General features: G+C 41.7%; 1 protein-coding gene across 1 annotated transcript in view; it reads right to left on the reverse strand.

The window, feature by feature from the left end:
- Positions 1-12,262, reverse strand: part of MYO1E (myosin IE) — a 276,218-nt gene that overhangs the window by 127,503 nt on the left and 136,453 nt on the right. Inside the window, exons 7-8 of the mRNA XM_082253069.1 lie at positions 12,123-12,254; positions 1,418-1,552 (exon numbers count right to left, since the gene is read on the reverse strand). Of these exons, the coding sequence (XP_082109195.1) occupies positions 1,418-1,552; positions 12,123-12,254 (267 nt within the window). The remainder of the gene's footprint in view (positions 1-1,417; positions 1,553-12,122; positions 12,255-12,262) is intronic.

Consider the following 12,262-nt stretch of genomic DNA (forward strand, 5'->3'; position numbering starts at 1 on the left):
GCACTGTGGCCAGGACCATACAGCAGTTTAACAGGACAGGTTCCACTCAGAACAGGCCTCGCCATGGTCGACCAAAGAAGTTGAGTGCACTTGTTCAGAGTCATATCCAGAGGTTGTCTTTGGGATATAGACGCATGAGTGCTGACAGCATTGCTGCAGAGGTTGAAGGGGGGGGGGGGGGACAGCCTGTCAGTGCTCAGACTATAAGCCACACACTGCATCAAAATGGTCTGCATGGCTGTCATCCCAGAAGGAAGCCTCTTCTACAGATGATGCGCAAGAAAGCCCGCAAACAGTTTGCTGAAGACAAGCAGACTGAGGACATGGATTACTGGAACCATGTCCTGTGGTCTGATGAGTCCAAGATAAATGCATTTGGTTCAGATGGTGTCAAGCGTGTGTGGCGGCAACCAGGTGAGGAGTACAAAGACAAGTATGTCTTGCCTACAGTCAAGCATGGTGGTGAGAGTGTCATGGTCTGGGGCTGCATGAGTGCGCACCGGGTAGCTACAGTTCATTGGGCGAACCATGAATGCCAACATGTACTGTGACATACTGAAGCAGACCATGATTCCCTCCCCTCGGAGACTGGGCCGCAGGGCAGTATTCCAACATGATAACCATCCCAAACACACCTCCAAGACAACCACTGCCTTGCTAAAGAAGCTGAGGGTAAAGGCGATGGAATGGACAAGCATGTCTCCAGACCTAAACCCTATTGAGCATCTGTTGGGCATCCTCAAATGGAAGATGGAGGAGCGCAAGGTCTCTAACATCCACCAGCTCCATGAGGTCGTCATGGAGGAGGACTTCAGTGGCAACCTGGTGAAGCTCTGATGAAATCCATGCCCAAGAGGGTTAAGGCAGTGCTGGAAAATAATGGTGGCCACACCAAATATTGACACTTTGGGCCCAATTTGGACATTTTCACTTAAGGATATACTAACTTTTGTTGCCAGTGGTTTAGATATTAATGGCTGTGTGTCGAGTTATTTTAAGGGGACAGCAAATTTACACTGTTATACAAGCTGTATACTCTCTACATTACATTGTAGCAAAGTGTCATTTCTTCAGTGTTCTCACATGAAAAGATATAATAAAATATTTACAAAAATGGGAGGAGTGTACTCACTTTTGTGAGATACTGTATATTGGTATAATTTGCAATAATACATTTTTTCACAAAACATTTCAAATAGTATAATAAAAAAAACCCTTGAAATGTTTATTTTCATAATTATAGTTGAATGCACAGTTTGGAATCCTCTTTTCATATTAAATCAAATGGCTTCTTAGTCACAGATACTGTATTTAGTAATTAAACACAACTATTATTTCTCTTAACCCACGTAAACTGCAAATTTATTAAAAGGCTACAGAAAATGACTTCAGTACACAGAAAATACATATGTTGTACCATAGTTTCTTGAAAGTCTCTCTTGTCATTGATGTCATCCACTTTGTACGATCCTGACTGGCTTAAATAATAGTAGTAATCAATGGTTGTTATGCCAAGGTCATTCCTTTGCTCCTTAGAAGCACCTTCAATCATCTGACAAATTACAGGAAAAATACATCAGAGTAAAATTACGTCACAAATGTATACTAAACAGACTAGCTGAGGTAATATTAGAGATGCACTGAAATTTCTGGCGGCTGAAATATATCGGCTGAAAAATTGGATTTTTGTACTTACCGTAAAATCCATTTCTCTGAGTTAATTGACGGACACAGCGCTCCATAAATAATAACTACTGGGTTATATTGCTTCCTCCAGGAGTAGGACTAGGCAGAACAAAACACCTGGCTACGATCATGGGCCATCCTCAGCTTGGTACATAACCCACCTCTCTGCTCTAGGTAATCAGTTTAGTAGCAAGCAGTATTTGAAGTATCGGAACTCAATAGAGGGGTGGGTGCTGTGTCCATCAATTAACTCAGAGAAATGGATTTTATGGTTAGTACCAAAATCCCATTTTCTCCTTCCTTTGACGGACACTGCGCTCCATAAAGCAGAACTAGAGGGACATCCAAAAGGAAAATGAGGGGTGGGGAAAATAACCCAAGGCTATACATAAGAGCCCTTAACCAGGACACAGGAGCCCTGTATGAAAAAGGTTTAAAGAAAAAACACCCCTCAAGAGGGAACAGCCCCTCTTAAACAGCAGCCTGCAAAACTTTTCGGCCATAAGAAGCATCCGCAGTTGCCAAAGTATCTACCTTCTAGAATTACATGAAGGTATGCACGGCTGACCAAGTGGCCGCCTTGCAAACTTGGTATATTGAAGCCTGATGACAGCAGGCCCAAGAAGCACTCAGCGACAAAGTAGATTGCGCTGTGACAGCGAAAGGTGGAACCTGACCTTTAATAGAATAGGCCTGAATCACCGTCTGTATGATCCATCTAAAGATGGTAGCCGAAGAAGCGACCAGCCCTTTTCTTGGTCCATCCATAACCACAAAAAGCAAATCTGACCTCCGAAAAGACTCTGTAGCTGCCTGAATCACTCAAACCACATCCAAGGTATGCAAGCAAATTCCTTGGCATGAGCCAGCTTGGGACACAAGGAAGGCAACTCAATGTCCTCATTTAAATGAAAGTCTGAGATAACTTTGGGCAGGAATGATGGACAGGGACGAAAAACCATTTTATCCCTATGGACCACTAAATAGGGACTGCGACAGGATAATGCCGCAAATTCCCATACCCTGTGGGTTGCGAGAGAACACAAAAAGAATTAGGAGGGGGAAAACTGCTAGGACCTGGAGATCCCAGTCGGGAGCCTAGGACCTTACTCCTAACTAGACAGATTAAATAAAAATTACCTAGAGCAGAGAGGGGGGGTTATATACCAGCTGAGGACGGCCCATGGGCCTAGCCAGGTGTTTTTGTTCTGCCTAGTCCTACTCCTGGAGGAGGCAATATAACCCACTAGTTATGATTTATGGAGTGCTGTGTCTGTTGATGAATGAAAGAGAAATGATGTTATCGGCATTTTGCCAATAAGAGAAAAAGCTGCTGATAATTGCACCGAAAATGCACGCAATTTTGTCATGACTTTACAGCAACTTTGACATGATTTTACTATGCTTATAGTGTGTTTTTCATAGGTCATGTGCCTCAAAAACTTGCATCAAAAAAAGTGTTATGGATGCATTCTTGCTGCCACAACTGAAATACAAAGAACTAGTGTGAAGACATACATAGAATTTAAAGGGCAACATTTTTCTTGAGCTTTTCTTGCGCTAAAGGTGCCAAAAATGGTCAACCATAAATTCGAAAATACCATTTTATATAAAAATATGTATATTTTTTTTAAAAAACTGTCATTTTCAATTTTTGGCCAAGTACATCCTGCATTTTTGGTTTCGGCACCAAAGTTTCCATTCGGTGTACCTCTAGTTAATATACAATGGTAACAAGCAAAGTCCAAAGAGTAGTTACCCACAGCAATCAAATTATGTTGCATAATTTGTGTTTGATTACTGGCCTTCGCTCTGTCATTGATCTTTACAAGGCTTTATTGAACGTACCAGATTTTGAAAATGTATGCATTTGAACATGCAATTCTGTTATGAATTCAGAAGGCGTTCATGAAAATTGAAAATATTTTCTGTGGACCAACTTTTTGGTACATTGATACCTATTGCATTGGAATTTCAGATACTTACTGCTGCGTTACATTTTTTAAAGAACTCTACTGACTCAAAATTTTAAAATGCAGATCAACACACACAAAATGCAGTATACAGTGGGTACGGAAAGTATTCAGACCCTCTTCAATTTTTCACTCTTTGTTATATTGCAGCCATTTGCTAAAATCATTTAAGTTCATTCTTCTTCCTCATGAATGTACACATAGCACCCCATACTGACAGAAAAACACAGAATTGTTGACATTGTTGCAGATTTATTAAAAAAGAAAAACTGAAATATCACATGGTCCTAAGTATTCAGACCCTGTGCTCAGTATTTAGTAGAAGCCCCCTTTTGATCTAATACAGCCAGGAGTCTTTTTGGGAAAGATATAACAAGTCTTTCACACCTGGATTTGGGGATCCTCTGCCATTCCTCCTTGCAGATCCTCTCCAGTTCTGTCAGGTTGGATGGTAAACGTTGGTGGACAGCCATTTTTAGGTCTCTCCAGAGATGCTCAATTGGGTTTAAGTCAGGGCTCTGGCTGGGCCATTCAAGAACAGTCACGGAGTTGTTGTGAAGCCACTCCTTCGTTATTTTAGCTGTGTGCTTAGGGTCATTGTCTTGTTAGAAGGTAAACCTTCGGCCCAGTCTGAGGTCCAGAGCACTCTGGAGAAGGTTTTTGTCCAGGATATCCCTGTACTTGGCCGCATTCATCTTTCCCTCGATTGCAACCAGTCGTCCTGTCCCTGCAGCTGAAAAACACCCCCACAGCATGATGCTGCCACCACCATGCTTCACTGTTGGGACTGTATTGGACAGGTGATGAGCAGTGCCTGGTTTTCTCCACACATACCGCTTAGAATTAAGGCCAAAAAGTTCTATTTTGGTCTCATCAGACCAGAGAATCTTATTTCTCACCATCTTGGAGTCCTTCAGGTGTTTTTTAGCAAACTCCATGCGGGCTTTCATGTGTCTTACACTGAGGAGAGGCTTCCGTCGGGCCACTCTGCCATAAAGCGCCGACTGGTGGAGGGCTGCAGTGATGGTTGACTTTCTACAACTTTCTCCCATCTCCTGACTGCATCTCTGGAGCTCAGCCACAGTGATCGTTGGGTTCTTCTTTACCTCTCTCACCAAGGCTCTTCTCCCCCGATAGGTCAGTTTGGCCGGACGGCCAGCTCTAGGAAGGGTTCTGGTCGTCCCAAACGTCTTCCATTTGAGGATTATGGAGGCCACTGTGCTCTTATGAACCTTAAGTGCAGCAGAAATCTTTTTGTAACCTTGGCCAGATCTGTGCCTTGCCACAATTCTGTCTCTGAGCTCTTCAGGCAGTTCCTTTGACCTCATGATTCTCATTTGCTCTGACATGCATTGTGATCTGGAAGGTCTTATATAGACAGGTGTGTGGCTTTCCTAATCAAGTCCAATCAGTATTATCAAACACAGCTGGACTCAAATGAAGGTGTAGAACCATCTCAAGGATGATCAGAAGAAATGGAAAGCACCTGAGTTAAATATATGAGTGTCACAGCAAAGGGTCTGAATACTTAGGACCATGTGATATTTAAATTTTTCTTTTTTAATAAATCTGCAACAATGTCAACAATTCTGTGTTTTTCCGACCATATGGGGAGCTGTGTGTACATTCATGAGGAAGAAGAATGAACTTAAATGATTTTAGCAAATGGCTGCAATATAACAAAGAGTGAAAAATTTAAGGGGGTCTGAATACTTTCCGTACCCACTGTATATATGGCTTTTCCAGTGCACAGCAAAGCAACACACAAGTGTCAACAGATTCTAATAAAAAAACAAAAACACAAGGGGCTTTCTCTTTTCTACTTTCGTTGGAATATGGTAAAAAAAACAACCATGACTTAATGCTTATGGTGTGAAGCCCTCATTCTTCTAGTCCCTAAATACATATGCTAAGCATTGGATAGGTTTGGTGAAAAAGGCGGACTTAAAATGTATGTCTATGCAAAATAACATCCAAATGCAATACAACTCTGCAGTACACATTTACACATTTTTCTTTACAAAATATAGTACAGAAGCATACAGCACTGATAATCTGTCAGAAATCCAGTGAGCGCAGAATATCCTGTAATGAACACCAAGGCAACAATGCAGGACGCCTCTCCCGATCCTCATCTCCGTATGAAAACTGAAAGGCGTTCTGTAGCCCAACAGAAAAGAAAGAGGGCAGGACTTATAACACAACGTAGGATTTCACTTCATCAGAGTCACTGGAATTGATGTTGGGTCCTTTCACACGAACCATCCGATCAGATCCACCTGTCAGTTTTTTAGGCGGACCCGATTGGATCCTCCATGCATCCCTATGGGGCAGTGGATGTCAGCGGAGACATCTCCGCTGACACCCGCTGCTATACGATTCCGATCCTGTCTGTGAAATCCAGACGGATGGAGACCCTAGTTTCCATCCGCCCAGCGGATCGGATGAGAACGGACAGGCGGTCCATTCTCATCCGATTCCCCCATAGGGGACAGCGGGGATCTGACAGCTCCCTCTCTGCACACACAGCAGAGACAGAGCTGTCATCCATCTGCTCAGCAGGGATCAGCGGATCAATCCCCGCTGAGCAGCACGGAGTCTGCCAGCGGAGGCGGACCGTGTGAAAGGAGCCTTACTGATTTACTGAAACTGGAGAGTGCAGAATCTGGAGCTGCTCTGTGAAGAAACCAATTACAGTAGCTTCCAGGATTTTTTTTTTTTTCTTTTCGTTTTTTTTTTGTCAAAGCTTAACCACTTAAGCCCCGGAAGATTTTACCCCCTTCCTGACCAGGGCCTATTTTGCGATTCGGCACTGCGTGACTAACGGACAATTGCGCGGTCGTGCGACGCTGTACCTAAACGAATTTGGCATCCTTTTTTTCCCACAAACAGAATTGGTGGTAATTGATCACCTATGCAATTTTTTGATCATGCGCTTTAAACAAAAAAAGAGCGTAAATTTTGCAAAAATAACAATATTTTTCACATTTTTTTTATATAAAATTCCCCCCCCCAAAAAAAATGTAAAGATCAAAAATTTTTAACATTTAAGGCCAATTTTTTTTTTTAGTAAATGTTTGGTAAAAAAAAAAAAAAAAAAAAAACGCAAAAAGCGTATTTTGATTGGTTTGCGCAAAAGTTATTGCGTTTACTAACAAAGGGGAAGATTTTTGTCATTTTTGTTTTTTTAGCACGTAATGGCGGCGACCTGCGATATTTTTTGCGGGACTGTGACATTGGGGCGGACAGATCGGACCCTTGACTGACATTTGTCACTTTTGGGGTTACCAGTGACATTACTACAGTAATCAGTGCTATATATATGCACTGTTAATGTAAAAATGACACTGGCAGTGAAGGAGTTAACTGTATTGGAGAGGGAGAGGTTAAGTGTGTCCCTATGGGCGTGCTTCTAACTGTGATTGGCTGTGGCTTGATGTGTAAGAACAGTGATCAACTGTCCTACATAGTAGAACCGTTTGATTATCATTCTTACACAGGGGAGAACTTTGTTTACATTAGCCGCCTGCCTTTCTCCCGCTGCCATGGGCGATCGCGAGTGGCCGGCGGACATCGGGTCCGCCGGGCACACACGTAGGGGGCGGGTCCGTGACCGCGCGGGAGCGCGCCTCCGGCGGCGCGCACTCGCTCCTAAATCCCTCACAGGTTAGCGACGTAGCCCTACGTTACTCTGCCTGTGAGGGGCTGACTGCCGACGTAAATAGTCGTGCGGCAGTCGGCAAGTGGTTAAGGCCTGGTTCACATCTATGCATTTTTTAGTGTGTTTTCAGTTTTGCAGAAACATGCTACAGTCCATTATACATGTTTTTTTTGGTCACCTTCACATCTGCGCATTTTATGGAAAGGGCCAGGGACTTTTTTTGTCCTGGTTTTTTGTTCCACAGACTTCAATGATTTAAAAACGTGCATTGGAAAATGCAAAAAGTACCTGAAGTAGGCAAACTGCAACCTGCATAGGTGAGAACCAGGCCTTAGAAAAACAAGCTGAAGTTATGCCCCGTACACACGTGCAGATTATCTGCAGACTTTTGTCTGCAGACTTACCAAAACCATATAATATGAGGTCAAACCTAAACACTTTCAATTTGTATGCAATCCGGCAGGCCCTTGCACTACATAGAAAAGGTAAGTCTGCAGACAAAAGTCTGCAGATAATCTGCACGTGTGTATGGGGCATTAGAAGTTGATTGGCTATCATGCACAGCTGCACCAGATTATGCACTCTCTAGTTTCAGTAAAACAACCCTACTGTGTTGTCATTTAAACAGGAAGTTAGGAGATTTATGGGATTTTTGACAGGACGGTCGGGTATTTGTATATACTTGCAGAATTGACAAGTTGAAGAGACAAAACATGGGGTAATGTACCCCAGAGATGTGCTGAAAATGGTTATAGACTTAAAGAAAAAAAAAAAAAAAAGGAATTTCACTGATAATTGTGCTGCAAGGATGTTCTGACCAGCTAAGAAGGAAAGAGATCCTAGTTCCTCTTTTACAGCAACTTAAAAGCTGCTCATATGTTAATTTCTTTTCCATATTGCTTGACTCAAAGAACCTTTGAGTTCAGTCCAACAGATGTATAGAAATATTTAATCAAAATGTAAAATCAAAATAAATCATGCAGCTGCAATGAACATTTCAGATACAAAAAAAAAAAAAAAAAAAGGAAAAGCTGCAAACGTATAATAAAAAAAAAAATTCCAAAACAGGGATACATAAAATCTATGATGTGCAGCAAATATATATTATACATATATAAAAAAATAAAAAAAGTGTGGACTAATAAAATCCACATGCTCATTCTACCCCCCGCACCTCTCGCGGCATTTCACGGCCCCTGACAAAAGGCTCAATTCACAAAAGCATGAACACGAGGTATTTTCATTATAGGGTTTTATTTGCTCACGTTTATGATGGAAAATGGATTTTTAAATCCTCTACCTTTAGCACCCGGAGCAGATTCATTTAATACACACAAACACACATTAGGTGCTAAAATACCAGGATAAAAATCTTTATATTAGCCATGTGATTGTAATTTTCAAATTTTACAAAACGGTTTATTTTAACCCCTTTACGACTGCGTAGCACATATGCGTAGTCCAGGAAGTCGGCTTTCAACCTGGGCACCGCATGTTATGTGTTCTTGTGTTGGTCCTGGGATCACTGGTCTCTATTAACGAATGGGGCCTGAAGGAAGCGGATCCTGTTCACAATTGCCATGATAGTCTCTGACTGGCTATCACGGCGATAACTCACTTTGTAGCCCTTCTCTGAGAAGAGGAGAAAAATAGACTTATCTATTCCTCCTCACTAAGAAAAGTCTTTACAAAAAAATAAAAAAATAAATAAAAAAAGAAAAGTTTAAATTATCATAGTTCAATGCTTTACCTAGCTTAGTGAGTGTAGGTGGCAGTGTTTGTGTCAGAGTTAGGGGCACTGGGGCTCACATACTAAAACTGGAGAGTGCAAACTTTGGTAGCCAATCAGCTTCTAACTTCAGCTTTGACAAAAAATCCTGGAAGCCAATTGGTTTCTATGCAGAGCTGCATCACATTTTGCACAAATTTACATAGATTATTGCGTTGCTTATCCACCTTTTGGCTCCATGCACACTAGAAGATTTTATAAGCTCAAAAAAGTGCTAGCGGGAAAAAAAAAAAAAACGCTGGATGAAAAAACACTAAGGCTTCTTTCACACGGCCACTCAGTTTATTTCGTCCGCTGCGGCACTTTTTTTTTTTTTTTTACGGACACGGATGACACTTGTGTCATCCGGTCCGTATGTCCGCATATCATCCTATCCGTTTGCGGATGATATACGGACATAATGTATTTCTATGGGATTGCGGATGTCAGCGGATGAAACCGCTGACATCCGATTTTGCGTCCTTTCAGTTTTTTAAAAACGGAAGAAAAATAGGGTTCTGTTCAGTTCCAAAAAACGGAACAGAACTGAAAGGACGCAAATCGGATGTTAGCGGATGATCATCCGCAATCCCGTTGACATGCATTATGTCCGTATATCATCAGCAAACGGATGGGAGAGGCTTGGGAGAAGTCCTGGAGATGAGCATGGGAGGAGACAAGGGAGCTAGAGAGCAGGAGGTCTTGGGAGGAGCGGAGAAGACGGTTTGGTTGATATTTGGAGACAAGATTGGTGATGTAGCTTTGGGCAGAGTTGTTAAATGACTTTGTATGTTATGGTTAGAGTTTTGAATTTTATTTGTTGGGCAATGGGAAGCCAGTGGAGAGAGTGGCAGAGAGGGATGGTGGATTAGTCTGATAGCAGCATTCATGATAGAGTGAAGAGGGGATAGCAGGGAGGTAGGCCAATGAGGAGGGAGTTACAATAGTCAAGGTGAGAGATAACAAGGGAGTGAATAAGTTGCTTACTGGTTTCAACAGTTAAAAAGGGGCGTATTCTGGAGAGGTGAAGTCTACAAGATTTGGACAGCGATTGGATTTGCGGCTGAAAGGACAGGTCAGAGTCCAGGATTACACCTAGCACCCCAACATAAGCGAAGGGACTGATGGTTATATTATTCTTTTCCATATAGTGTTATATAGTTGAAAATTTTATGAAATATGAATGCAGATCACCACATATTCTGTTACGTTCTCAGTAGAACCGAAACAAATAACCCCAGGTGATACAAAAAAAAAGAAAAAAAAAAGAAGCCTGCTGCTGCTTCTAAACGTCTTAGGCCTGGCTCACACCTATGCGTTTTTGGTGCTTTTTGCAGAAACACACTAGAGTTCATGTAAAATGTTTTCCTATGGGACGCGTTCACATCTATGCTTTTTTCAGCCGCTGCATACTTGGAAAAGGCCAAGGACTTTTTTAAATGCAAAACAATGCTTTTTTTGGTTTAATAGACATCAATGGAGAAGCTGCAGAAAAGCATGTAGTGCGTCTTTCCCACGATTTGCATTATTTAATCTTCCAAACAACAAATTGGCCAAAAAAAAAAAAAAAAAAAACCACAAAAATGACAAATCTTTCCCGTAGTTAGTAGACGTGATAACTTTTGCGCAAACCAATCAAAATACGTTTATTGCGATTTTACCAAAAAAATATAGCACACAACAAATTGGCCTATAAAATATTTAGAAATTTTGATTTTTAAATTTTTTTGGGGGGAATGTGAAAAATACTGTTTTTTTTTTTTCAGAATTGTCGCTCTATTTATTTTTTTCATAAACAAAAAATCGTATAGGTGATCAAATACCACCAAAAGAAAGCACTATTTGTGGGGGAAAAAAAGGACATCAATTTTATTTAGGTACAGCGTCGCATGATCGCGCAATTGTCCCTTAAAGTAACGCAGTGCCGAATCGCAAAAAATGGCCTGGTCATTAAGGGGGCAAATCCTTCCAGTCCAGAAGTAGTTAATAACATTCAATTACAATATGACTTGTGTTGCAATTGTAGTCACTATAATATTTTTTCTTTATTTGCTAATTTTTTTCCCCACAAAAGTGGAGTTACCCTTTAGCCCCGGTTCACACTTATGCGATGCGGGAAGGCTGCGAATCCGCAGCCTGTTCCCGCATCGCAAACGCACCCCCGGCAGTTCACACTGCCATATGCGATACGCTGGGGGTGTCAATGTAATCGTAACAACACCCCCAGTTTGATCGCATATCGCAGTGCGATCTTGCAGTTCGCACAGGATCGGATCGCACAAGTGTGAACCGCTGTGCGATCCGATCCTGATGCGGCTGCAAAAAAGGGTCCTGTGCGTGTTTGCTGCGGGTGCGGTGCGAATTTAGCCATACAAAGTGTATGGCTAAACTCGCACCGCACAGCCGATCGCATGTAATGAAGGAGCAGTGCGCTCCGACATTACATGCGAACGCCGCAGCCGCACACATGTGAACCGGCTCTTAAGAATAAATGGCTTTGTTTTAAAAAACTTTACATTTTACCCAAATTATACACCACACTTTACGTTAAGGTTATTATCCGACTATTGGAAACAATGGACCAACTACTCGATTATGAAAAAAATCGTTAGCTGCAGCCCAGATTAGATAAATTAAAATGTACTTGTCATCTGTAGACATTGTTGATATAACAATATAATAATTAGTTTGCTTTGTGTAATTGTACATTCTGCCAAGCTATAGCTGCTGGAAAACTGGAACAGTAACATCTGTTGACCTGGGAGTATGCTGCAAACGTTTAATATTTAGATGACATTAACACCCAGACATTCCTACTGACCAGCGAAGAGGCCTCAAAGTCAATAATCGCTTGGAACAAATCTCTTCTGAACCAGCAGGGCCAAATGCCATGAAAAATCTGTCTGGCAGGGTGTCAGACATTTTGTAAAATGTTTGTTAGAACTAAAAGCCTAACACAAATCATGAGTGGTGTTAACTGGCAGCACTGTGGAATACTCTGGCACCTTAAAAATAAAAGAAAAAATAGGAATACCTGATAGAAAATGTGAAAGCTTCTCTCTCCTGGGTTTCTCATCACCACCCGAGATTTTTCCAGTAAAAAGTTAGAGATTTTTCCTCCATCTGGTTCTCCCCCAGGGCTGAACTGGATCTCAAAGTACTTTCCCTATTTAA

This window comes from Pelophylax lessonae, assembly GCF_965119305.1.
Source record: "Pelophylax lessonae genome assembly, chromosome: 4".
NCBI classification, from domain to species: domain Eukaryota; kingdom Metazoa; phylum Chordata; class Amphibia; order Anura; family Ranidae; genus Pelophylax; species Pelophylax lessonae.